We start from the raw sequence: 12,332 nt of genomic DNA, 5'->3' as shown, positions 1-12,332 counted from the left end.
CCAGCTGTAGAAGACCCCTTTGGCAACCCCACCTGCATGGCCCTGCTGCCAGAGACTCACGGTGCCAAGAGCCTGCAGATCTGTCCTGCCACACGCTGCCCTCCGTTGCTGCGCTCCTCACTGCCTCCAAGCCCTCTCTCCTTCTCTCCTGTCCCCGTGCCAGCTGCGGTCAGAGCCCCCAGCCCTGCTGCGCTGTGCACAGGAGCTGCTCCTGGGCACAGCTGTCTCTCTGCACCAGGGCCCTCTTGCCACGAGCTCTCTCTGTCCCACGAGCCTGGCCCAGCTCAGCACCAGATGCCCAGCCCAAAGCATTGGAATCCCCCCTCGGGGGGCTTTGGTGAGGAGCCCACGAACCTAGGGCATTGAGAGAAAATTGAAGACATCTCTCAACAAGTCCAAGTCAGAGGCAAGTTTCCTGCAGTGTCCCCCTGAGGGCCAGCACTGACACAGCCTCCCTTGGAGCTCGTTAGAACAGAGCATTGGAGGCAGGGAGGACAGGGAGCCAAAGGCAATGTGAATGTGACCCCGATGTGTAGGAAAACTGGATGTGTTTCACCAAGCACAAGGGTCAGGCCTTGACCCCCAGCCCCTGGGAAGGGAGATCCTTTCCCTTCACACACTGCTCAGGGCTCTTCCTGGGACAGGAGGAGATGGGGATGTGCATGGCCAAGTGCAGGAGAAGGGTACGAGCCCTGCCTGGTTCATGGGTGGGGGCGAGGAGGCAATGAGGCCCTGGTGCTTTACCGAGAAGCTGTCTCCTCCTAGGCCTCAGTGGCAGAGACAACAGTCAGAGCCATGGACACAAAGCCCTGGGTCCTGTTGGGACTCGCAGCCTTGTCACAGCCCTCTAACCTCTAAAAACTAGGCTATTCGAAGGACTCTCAGACCTGCACCTCTTTCCCTGCTGGCTGCAAGCCCTTCTCCATGTGGTGTCACACCGGATCTGAGCTGAGTCTGATACCTCAGATCTTCTTGGTGGCCATGTTCCTCGTAAGGCAGCTCTGTAGGAAGCTGGCCTGGTTCCTGGGGAGCAGCACCACTGCTCGTATGGCATCCCTCATGGGAGATGTTCACGAGTCTATGGAGCTAGATGGGATCCCCCTCTTGGTACTGAGGGAGCTGGCAGAAGTGCTCACCAGGCCGCTTTGCATCATTTATCAGCAGTCCTGGCTATCAGGGGTGTTCCCAGTCAACTGGTGACAAGGAAATATGATGCCCACCTACAAAATGGCTGGAAGGAGGATCTGGGGAACTACAGGCCTGTCAGTCTGACCAGTGACGGGGGAGTTCATGGAGCACATTATCTTGAGTACCATCATGCAACACTTAGAAGACAACCAGGTGATCAGGCGCAGTCAGGAGGGCTTTACCAAAGTCAGGTCCTACTTGACAAATCTAAACTCCTTCTATGACAAAGTGATGCACTCAGTGGATGACGTAATGGCCGTGGATGTGCTTTATCTAGACCTCAGTAAGGATTCTGAAACTGTTTCCTACAGAGTTCTCCCAGAGAAACTGGCTGCTCGAGGCTTGGACGGGTATCTGCTTCCTTGGATTAAAAAGTGTCTGGGTGGCTGGGCCCAAAGAGTTGTGGGACATGGAGCTAAATGGAGTTGGAGGCCGTTCTGTAGTGGTGACCCCCAGGGCTCAGTTCTGGGGCCAGTTCCCTTGAATATTTTCATCAATGATCTGGACAAGGGGATTAAGTTCACCCTCAGTAAGTTTGCAGACAACACTAAGTTAGAAGTGAGTGTTGGTCTGCTGGACGGTAGGTGGGCTCTGCAGAGGGTCCTAGATAGGCTGGACTCATGGGCCAAGGCCAAATCTATGAAAGTTCAACAAGGCCAAGTGCTGGGTCCTGCACTTGGGGCACGACAACCCCATGCAATGCTGAGGAATGGCGCGTGGAATGCTGCCCATCGGAAAGGGACTTGGGGGTATTGGTGAACAGTCGGCTGAATAGGAGCCAGCAGGGTGCTCAGGTGGCCAAGAAGGCCAACAGCATCCGGGCTTGTACCAGGAACGGTGTGGTCAGCAGGAGTAGGGAAGTGATTGTGCTTCTCTACTCAGCCCTGGTGAGGCCACACGTCAGGTATTGTGTTTAGCTGTGGGGCCCCCAGCATAAGAAGGACACGGATCTATTTGAATGAATCCAGAGGAGGGCCACGAGGATGATCAAGGGGCTGGAGCACCTCTCCTCTGAAGACAGGCTGTGGGATTTGGTGTTGTTCAGCCTAGAGAAAAGAAGGCTCTGGCGAGACCTTATGGCGGCCTTCTACTACCTAAAGGGGGCTGTAGGAAAGCTGGGGAGGGACTCTTCATCAACTAGTGTAGTGATAGGACTAGGGGAAATGGTTTTACATTGAAAGAGGGTAGGTTTAGATTAGATATTAGGCAGAAGTTCTTTACTCAGAGGGTGGTGAGGCACTGGAACAGGCTGCCCAGAGATGTCGTGGACCCCCCTCACTGGAACTTTTGAAGGCCAGCTTGGATGGGGCTTTCAGCAAGCTGGTCTAGTGGAAGGTGTCTCTGCCCACGGCAGAGGGGTTGGAATTTTAGGATCTTTAAGGTCCTTTCCTACCCAAACTACTCCGTGATTCGCTGATTCTGTAAATCCAAAACACAGCACCACACCAGCTGCTAGGAAGAAAAATTAAGTCTATCCCAGCTAAACTCAGACTATATCCACCCCTTACTCCGTACCATTGTCCCTATGTCATACTCAGGTCTTACACTTTCTTAATAACTATCACCACTTTTCCTCTCTTTTGATATACACACAGAGGTATCTTGCCCTTAGTCTATTTGTGTCCTGGTTTTGGTTAGGATTGAGTTAATTTTCATCCTAGTATCATAGAATCGTAGAATGGCTTGGGTTGGAAGGGACCTTACAGATCATCTAAGTGAACTCCCCCCAGATTCCACCCACTAGATCAGGCTGGCCAAGGCCTCATCCAGCCTGGCCTTGAACACCTCCAGGGACGGGGCATCCACAACTTCTCTGGGCAACCTGTTCCAGTACCTCACTACCCTTACAGCAAGATTTTCCTCCTATTGTCTAGTCTAAATCTCCCCTCTTTTAGTTTAAGTCCATATCCTCCAGTCATTATCTACCCGAGTGTTGTGTTTTAACCCGGCTGGCAGCTAAACACCACAAAGTCGTTCGCTCACCCTCCCCCCTCCCTCTCTGGGATTGGGGAGAGAAACGGGAAAGTGAAGCCTGTGAGTTGAGATAAAGACAGTTTATTAAGACAGGAAAATAATAATAATAATAATAATAATAATAATAATAATAATGTGTAAGAAAACAAGTGATGCACAATGCAATTGCTCACCACCCGTTGACCGATTCCCAGCCTATCCCCGAGCAGCCGGCCCCCCCACCCCGGCTAGCCCCCCCCCCCCCCCCCATATTTAGGGTCAGCTGTCCTGGGTCTGTCCCCTCCTGCTGCACCCCGAGCCTGCTCGCTGGCAGGACAGAGCGAGAAGCTGAAAAGTCCTTGGCCTGGTGTAAACACTGCTCTGCAACAATTAAACATCAGCATGTTATCAGCGCTCTTCTCATCCTAATCCAAAACATAGCACCCTACCAGCTACTAGGAGGAAAATTAACTCTCTGCTAACTGAAACCGGGACATCCAGGCTGAGCAGTACCAGCTCGCTCAGTGTGCCTTCATAGCAGACGTGCTCCAGCCCCTTGACCATCTCTGTGGCCCTCCTGTGGACTCATTCGAATTATTCCATGTACTCGAACTGCCGCGTTAAACCACAGCAGTCTTTTTGGCACGCAGAGTGGGGCACGAAGGGTTGAGATAATGACAGATCTTACCAGAGAGTGCTAAAATTAAATTGTTATAAGCACTAGACCAGTTTAATAGTTGCTGATCACAATGTCGACGTTTTGGAGCTCAGGTCTGTTGTGTTTGCTTTCAGAAATGTGTTGTATAGCACATTACTTACTGCATGTGTTCCCATTGTGCTGTTTATCATTTCTGGGGCTGGTTTAAAGTTATTTTTCTATGCTGTGTAACACTGGCTTATGAGTCTATAAAATGTCTGGTCATGTGACAAATGTGCTATTTGTACTGAGCATTGCCATCACCTCCGTACCTCAGGAACCATCACTCAGAAACTTAAGAATTACACTCTTGACCTTTTTGCTTTAGGGAGCCAATCTAGGGGGAGAAAAGGGAGGGACACTTCTCCATTTATTCAGTCCCCCTTTTTCCTTCACCTTCCCCTTCTCCTCCAGGCTAATTACACTAGCTCTACAAAGCTTAGAATATCCTTGGGATGCTCCTATTGTGATGTCTCCTGAATGTGTTTCAACTTTCGTTTAAGGATAAACAGCTATTTAAGAATGCCCTCCAGAGACCTGCCCCAGGGCAGGAGAGTTAGGAGAGGCAGGGAGAGTGGGAGGATAAGGGTAGGCACCTAGAGCAGTGGGCACCTCCAGGGCTTTGGAACTTCCCCCCTGAGCATGTGCAGAATCCTTAAAAACTGTAGAAGTGCTTGAAAAGGAGGTGTTATCACCTTGGCAATTCCAAAGGGACACAAATCACTGGAATGTGCTGGGACTTGGTCTGTGCTTACTGAGCCTCAGTCAGTGCCACTCCAACCCCTGTGACAGGCCCTGCAGCTACTCCAACACCTCTGACATGTGCTGCAGCCACTCCAGCCCCTGGGACAGGCCCCAGGTCTAGTCTGGGGACTAGACCAGACCCCCCAGGTCTGGTCTTGCTAGGCCACAGTGCCAACCTGTGCCAGTATCCGTTGCCTCTATATGCAGGAGAAAACAATGGGTGTGAAAATCAGGCTCCTTAGAATGGAAAAGAACTACTACCCAGAAAAGAAAGGAGGAAGAAGAATGTTGATCTATGAAACCTTGACATAGACTTCCCCACGAGGGGGTACTTCAAAGATCCAAACTGGTACACGTGGGGTTTTGGGATAGCTGCCTTGGAGACAGAGGATATTAAAAAGTTGTCTACCTTGCCCAGTCTCTGGGAGGAGCCTTCCGTTTGTGGAACTGTTGAAGGTCAAAGAAGAGCAGGTGCAGGTGGTTACCACAATGTTCTACCATTTGGGGATGGGCTGGACATCAGTAAGTAATGAGCAATTGCACTGTGCATAGCTTGCTTTGTACATAACAATAATAATAATAATAATCATCATCATCATCATCATTCGGTCCGTTAAACTGCCCTTATCTCAACACATAAGCATTTGGGGGGTTGGTGTGAGCTAACTGCTGTGTGGTGCTGAGCTACTTGCCAGGTTAAAGGACAACATGTTTGACAACCACACTCTAATAGCACAAATCGCACTTGTAAAATTCATCTCTCCTGTGTTCAGGGAAGGGCAGTCGGTGATGACTTCAGTTTGCTTCAAGCACCACACCCCCTCAGATGGGCCTAAATTTAAACCAACCCCTGTGACAGGCCCTAGAGCCACTCCAAAAACTGCGATAGGCCCTGCAGCCACTCCAACTGCTCTGAAAGGCCCTGCAGCCAGGACAACTCCTGTGATGGGCCCTGCAGCCACTCCAGCCCCTGAAATGGGCCCCATGGCTGGGCCAGAGAACCAGCCTGTGCCACTATTGGTTGCCTCTTTATGCAAGAGAAAACAATGTGTGCGGAAGTCAGTTGTTCTTTAGAAAGTGAAGAAACTCCTACCCAGACAAGAAAGGAGGAAGAAGAAGATAAGGCAGGTTTCATCAAAGAAGGGCCACCATGGAAGCAGGAGGACAAAGAAGAAGAAATCACCTAAACATCAGAAACCACGTGATCCCTTTCCCAGGGTAAGCTATGAGATAAGGGAAAAGATTTCAGCCATCATCTTGGTGAGCACATTGTCACCTGGCTGCCCCCGTGCTGGGAGAACAGGGCCAATAGCCTGGAATTAGAGGGCAGGGAAGCCAAGCAGCTGGGATCCCCCTCTAGAGAAGGAGTGATTGACAAAGCCATTGGAAAAGGGCACAAGGAATTTAATCCTGTCAGGCGTCAAGGAAAGGTCTCCCTTCAAGAAAGATCTTGTATGTCAACCAGGAAAGTGGACCAACATGCAGAGGGGTATCCGGTACCTGAGGAAATTAGCCATGCTGAAGGTGATTGATAGTGACCTAGACAACGAAAGTCTCTCTTCTTCCCTATGGGCCTGCATCTCGTCTAGAGAGAAACTTTCTCACGAGATGCTAGAACTACAAGAGATACATCTTCCTCCCCACCTGCACGAACCAATAGCTCAGCTATCAGGTGTAAGCATCCATCTGCTCAAGAAAGTTGATGTAGTGCGTGCATGCTATGTGCCACCCTGTGGTTTTAACTGTGTGACCCCGGAAAGGCCATGAGAAAACGGGCTGCAAAAATCTGCCCTACCTCCACCCTAGAGGCATGGATCCATGAAGCGCAAGGAAAAGCATTTGCAAAAAAGTGGTTCTTCTGAGAAAATTGCTGCTCCAGTTTCTAGCAGGCAGTCCTCCAAACAGAGTAATGAATACTATGAGCAGGACTAGAGGGGCCCAGCCTCGAGCCAGGGGAAGGAAGGGGACAATTGTGTGTATTGGACTCTGAGGAGTATTGGCCTGGCACATCAAACCCAAGAGTTAACTGTACTGGAGGCTGAAATGAGTCTAACTGGGAAGGAGTGGCAAAAGCAACCCATTGGGACTGGTCTGGAGGCTCTGTGTAACCTTGGCACAGACTAAATCAGGAGAGGGTACTTCAAAGATCCAAACGTTTACTGGATGGACTTTGGGCATGACTCCCTTGGAGACGGAGACCATCAAACAGTTGTCTACCTTGCCCACTCTCTCACAGGACCCTTCTGCTGTGCAGGTGCTGATGGCCAACGGGCAGCAGGTGCCAATCGCTACCACAACAGTGCACCTGAGGCAGTACTGCACTCACAGAGACTCCCTGATTCCCATGCATGAGCTGGTTCATTGACTGCAGAGCCAAGGGGTGATCAGCTACACTTGCTCACCCTTTAGTAGTCCCATATGGACAGTGCAAAATTCTAATGGTGAGTGGAAGAGAACGGTGGACTTCTGTGGCCTGAATGAAGTCACACCACCGCTGAGTGCTGCTGTGCTGGGCATGCTAGAACTTCATTCAGTACGAACTGCAGTCAAAGGCAGCCAAGCGCTCTGCCACAATTAATACTGCTAATGCATTTTTCTCCATCCCTTTGACAGCAGTGTGAAGGCCGCACTTTGCTTGCACTTGGAGGGGCGTCCTGTCCACCTGGAATGGACTGCGCCAGGGGTAGAAACACAGCCCTACCATTTGCCATGGGCTGATCCAGACTGCCCTGGAACACAGGGAAGCTCCTGAACACCTCCAGTACATTGATGTCATCATCACATGGGGCAACACAGCTCAAGAAGTATTTGAGAAAGGGAAGAAAATAGTCCTAATCCTTCTGAAAGCTTGTATTGCCCTAAAACAAAGTAAGGTCAAGGGACCTGCACAGGAGAACATAATGCAGGCTGGTCAGGTTCAGGGGGACCCCTGCTTGGGGAAAGGTTGGGCATCGGTCAGTGTGTGATGAGCAATTGCATTGTGCATCACTTGCTTTATACATATAATAATAAAAAAATAAAAATTATTATTATTTATTAGTAGTATTGTTAAAGTTATTACTATCTCTTCAATTTCTGTCCATTTAAACTATCTTTATTTCAACCCGTTATCTTTTGGGGGTGGGTGTCAACTAACATCTGTGTGGTGCTAAGGTGGCTGATGGGTTAAAGCACAACATTTGACAACCACAGTCCAACAGCACAAATCACACTTGTAAAAATCAGTCCCTGACTTCTACAAAGAGGAGCAGTCGGCGATGATATCAGCCTGCTTCAGACACCACAGCCCAGCAGAGACCCTGCTGCCTTCGGGAGCTGTCAGCCCTGAGGCCTTGGGGACACCTCGAGGGAGCCCAATGGCACAGAGCAAGCGATGCCATGGTCGGGTGCTGTGCTGCTGAGCTGGGCCGGGCTCAGGGGCCCAAGGGGAGCTCGTGGCAAGCGGGCAGCGCTGCAGAGAGACAGCTGTGCCCAGGAGCAGCTCCTGTGCACAGCGCAGCAGGGCTGGGGGCTCTGACCGCAGGTGGCACGGGGAGAGGAGAGAAGGAGAGAGGGCTTGGAGGCAGTGAGGAGCGCAGCAACAGAGGGCAACGTGTGGCAGGACAGATCTGCAGGCTCTTGGCACCGTGAGTCTCTGGCTGCAGGGCCATGCAGGTGGGGTTGCCAGAGGGGTCTTCTACAGCTGGCACATCCGATGGCTGATAGCGGCTGTCAGGATGGGTCTCTCTGTTTCTCCAGAAATGAGTAGAAAATGCTTTAGATAATGACATTTATGATTGGACATTTAAGGAGGAAGGCTAAGACAGGGGTTACCTGAAGGGTAAGATTTTTTCTATAGTCTGTGCTTTCAGGTTACTACAGTGCAGGGGAGGAAGGTTTCATGGTAATTTGTCAGGATTGTACAGGAGACTGAAACTCCTAGAGCATTGCACTGAGATTTCAGTATGGAAGCGATGAAATTCATAAAGTCCCTACAGTCACCTCAGTTTAAAGACTGCACCAACATCAGGTTTGTGCTCCCCTCAGGATTTAACTGATCTGACACTGATCTGGCTCCAGGCAGGGACATGGGCAGGCGGTGAGAGGGAGCTGCTGCCAGAAATGCTGTGCGAGGGAGGGCTCAGGCACCTCCCTGGGACAATTGCTGCTCTCCTCTCCCACCAGCAAGGGGCAGCTGAGACCAGAACTCATGGACAGACTGGCTGTGCTCTCTGAAGTACACTCTGCACTAGAGGAATAGTATCTGTGACACTGAGGATCCACAAGGTTTCACTTGAAGTGCAGCAGGAATGACAGTATAGGAAAAGAAATCGCCACATCCCTTCTCTGCCATTAGGGGACTTGGGAGTAAAAATTTGTTCACAACAAGAGTTAAATTAATCTGAGAATACTCCATGTTCCTCTTTACTTCTTTTTATAGGTAAGGACTGTTAACTACACTGCCCACAGCAGAGTGCCCTGCTTCCAGGGACAGCCTCAGGACGCCCCAGTCAGAGGTCATGAAAGGGACCTGCCTAATGTGTGGTTAAGAGGCTGAAACTGAATCACATATTATCAGATAATTCTGTTGTATTTTCTTACTGCCTTTTCCCTCCTTGGTCAGAACCCCATGTCCAGAACCAGCAAATGCCCAACAGCAGCTCTGTGAGCGAGTTCCTCCTGCTGGCATTCGCAGACACGCGGGAGCTGCAGCTCCTGCACTTCGGGCTCTTCCTGGGCATCTACCTGGCTGCCCTCCTGGGCAACGGCCTCATCCTCACCGCCGTAGCCTGCGACCACCGCCTCCACACCCCCATGGACTTCTTCCTCCTCAACCTCGCCCTCCTCGACCTGGGCTGCATCTCCACCACTCTGCCCAAAGCCATGGCCAATGCCCTCTGGGACACCAGGGCCATCTCCTATCAAGGGTGTGCTGCACAGGTCTTCTTTTCTGTCTTCTTCGTTGTAGCAGAGTATTCCATTCTCACCATCATGGCCTACGACCGCTACGTTGCCATCTGCAAGCCCCTGCACTACGGGAGCCTCGTGGGCAGCAGAGCTTGTGCCCAGATGGCAGCAGCTGCCTGGGGCAGTGGCTTTCTCAATGCTGTCCTGCACACGGCCACTACATTTTCTCTGCCCCTCTGCCAAGGCAATGCTGTGGACCAGTTCTTCTGTGAAATCCCCCAGATCCTCAAGCTCTCCTGCTCAGATGCCTACCTCAGGGAAGTTGGGGCACTTGTGTTTAGTGTTTCTTTGGTATTTGGTTGCTTTGTTTTCATTGTGGTGTCCTATGTGCAGATCTTCAGGGCTGTGCTGAGGATCCCCTCTGAGCAGGGCCTGCACAAAGCCTTTTCCACGTGCCTCCCTCACCTGGCTGTGGTCTCCCTGTTTGTCAGCACTGCCATGTTTGCCTACCTGAAGCCCCCCTCCATCTCCTCATCATCCTTGGACCTGCTGCTGGCAGTTTTATATGTAGTAGTACCTCCAGCAGTGAACCCCCTCATCTACAGCATGAGGAACCAGGACCTGAAAGCCACACTGAAGAAACTGATTCTAGTGGTAATAATTACTTAGCAATGAATTGGCTATCTCCCTTTTCTAGTTTTACTCAAGTTAATCTCAGGCAATTTGTGACCTTTAGTTCAGTATTCTTTAAAATTCTGTTTGCAGATAAATATTTGCTTTCATTACTCTTTTCCAGATGACCAACCCTCTGTGTGACTCAGAGGCTTTCTCTGAATGTGTTTATTCCTAAATGACACCTGACCTCCATTGTGGCATCTTGTTAATAAAAGTGAAGTTGCTCAGTGCTCAGGGCTCTTCTTCCCAAACTGGAGTGCAGAAGACGCTCAGGGAGTGCCAGGCTCAAGGCCTCACTCTTGTGCTTGGGTGCCACCTGGACACAGGGGCAGGAGGGCACGGGGTGGGGGATGAGGAAGTCAAAGCTGGACTAAGTCGTCACTGGTGGATGCCCAGTGCCCCTGGAGGCCCTGACTGGTCAAGAAGCAGCTTCCTGGGATTGAAACGTGAGAGCGCTGGCGGCATCAGGGAGGTATCGGGAGCCACCAGGATATCCTAAGGGTTCTCCTGGGATGCCGTGTGCCTTGTGCTGGGTGGGCAGCGAGTGGGTCTTCACAGTAAAGCTAAGCCAAAGGATGCACGGGCTGATGGGAGCTCTGCAATGCCAGGACACACAGCGAGGCCACAGCACAAAGGTCTCAGAGGCCTTCAGTGAACAGTAGGAAAGGGCCAAGACTGGGTGACCAAGGAAGGTCCGGGAGGTGGGGAGAGGTGGGCAGGGGCTGGGCTGGGCTGGGCAGTGCCCGGCAGAGGGCACCAGCAGCGTCAGGGAGCGGTGGCAGCATGCAGGGGAGGGCTCCCAGCAGGGCTTGGTGCTGCAGAGCCAGGGCTGGGGAAGGGAGCCCAGAGCTGCAGGGGCAGGGGACACGAGGCCGCTCGGGGCCCTTGCTGGCCTGGGCAGAGCAGGAAGGGGGCCCAGGGCATTCGTCCCCTCACCGCAGCCTGCCACGACCTGCACGGCGCTCACGGAGCGTCCAGGGCCAGGCTCTGCCCCGTGGTGCGCAGGGAGAGGGCAAAGCCTCTCTGGAAAAGAGGCTGAAACTGAAAAAGTTCCCTCCGCTGCCCCGTGGGGTGACAGGGCCAGGGTGGGACAGCTTACCTTTATTTGATGTAGTTCTTGTGTAATTTGCATTGGTGATGGCACAAAAAGACAGCTCCTTCACCAGTCATGTACATCCTTCTTCATGTTAGGACACAACTCAACGTCCTTCACTTTGCTTTATCTCACAGATGAACTGGATTTGGTCTCCTTGATTACTCTGAGGCACAATGCAGTGCTTTTTGCCTTCTGACAATCCAGCACAATGCCTATGACATTCCCTTACTCTGCACGTTGACCTGACAGGTCATTTCACATTTTTCACTTTCAAAACCTCAGTTGTACAGGGACCATTATTAAAGTGGGGCAAGCTGATGGGTTCTGGCTCAGCCATTTGAAGCATGCTATACTTGAGTTTTGAAGCCTGAGTTTGCTAAAGATGACCCAGGAATCTGAACGGATGTTCATGTGTCTCGTAGGAAAAAGGGAAAGTATCATGGGTTCCCAAAGGCCATTTCAAATCTAGGTCAATCCCAGGAACACACTGAACTAGGGTGTTGTCTTTGAAGGGGTTTCCTGTGCTGGGCTGGGCTGCAGTTACAGGGACAAAGACCACTGCTGGCAGTGGAGGTGCCCTGGGAACTCCACCTGGCTCCACCTCATTTTCCCAAAGGGCTCCGGTCTCCTGCAGGTCTTTTCTGACATCTGCTGGTCCAGGGAAGTGCCTCAAACAGAATGGGGCCACAGGAGGTTTTCCATGGTTGCTTGTGGTCGGACAGCAATATTCTGCCCGAATACCCAATAAATTCTTTAGTACTCAATTAATAAAGCACCTACTCATCAGCTCAAATGATTCAATCCCTTCCATTAAATGTCTCACGTGAATAATTTCTATCATGAAGAAATTTTCAGGATGTATATTCAGGACAGGAGAAGAAATCCTGCTGTTCGCCTGTACTTGCTTTGTCATCACTGTCTATCATGGTGTGCTCCCTCATCTTCCAGGCATGAAACCAATCTTGGTTACACAGACCCTGCTGAATGTCCCCTTGCCAGCTGCCTGTCTGGACCCATTCACTTCCCATGGTTCTCCTGCTTTGCCCTCCCCTTACTCTTGGATCATTCAGACTGCTCTCACCAGCCCAGTTG

At 51.3% G+C, this 12,332-nt stretch overlaps 1 protein-coding gene across 1 annotated transcript; it reads left to right on the top strand.

Annotated features, from left to right (window-relative positions):
- The first annotated feature begins 9,116 nt into the window (after positions 1-9,116).
- LOC310890654 (olfactory receptor 14C36-like) lies at positions 9,117-10,168 on the top strand. Its single transcript, XM_083852967.1, has one exon. The coding sequence runs from the start codon at positions 9,209-9,211 to the stop codon at positions 10,136-10,138; it is 930 nt and encodes a 309-aa protein (XP_083709093.1). The 5' UTR covers positions 9,117-9,208; the 3' UTR covers positions 10,139-10,168.
- Positions 10,169-12,332: the final 2,164 nt, after the last annotated feature.

The sequence above is a fragment of the Anser anser genome, assembly GCF_964211835.1.
Source record: "Anser anser genome assembly, contig: HAP1_SCAFFOLD_32, whole genome shotgun sequence".
Lineage (NCBI taxonomy): Eukaryota > Metazoa > Chordata > Aves > Anseriformes > Anatidae > Anser > Anser anser.
The sequence above is the reverse complement of the archived record's forward strand: the minus strand, read 5'-3'. Positions and strand labels throughout refer to the sequence as shown.

Coding starts and splice junctions, on each gene's coding strand:
- LOC310890654 (XM_083852967.1), top strand. CDS start 9,209: ATGCCCAACAGCAGCTCTGTGAGCGAGTTCCTCCTGCTGGCATTCGCA.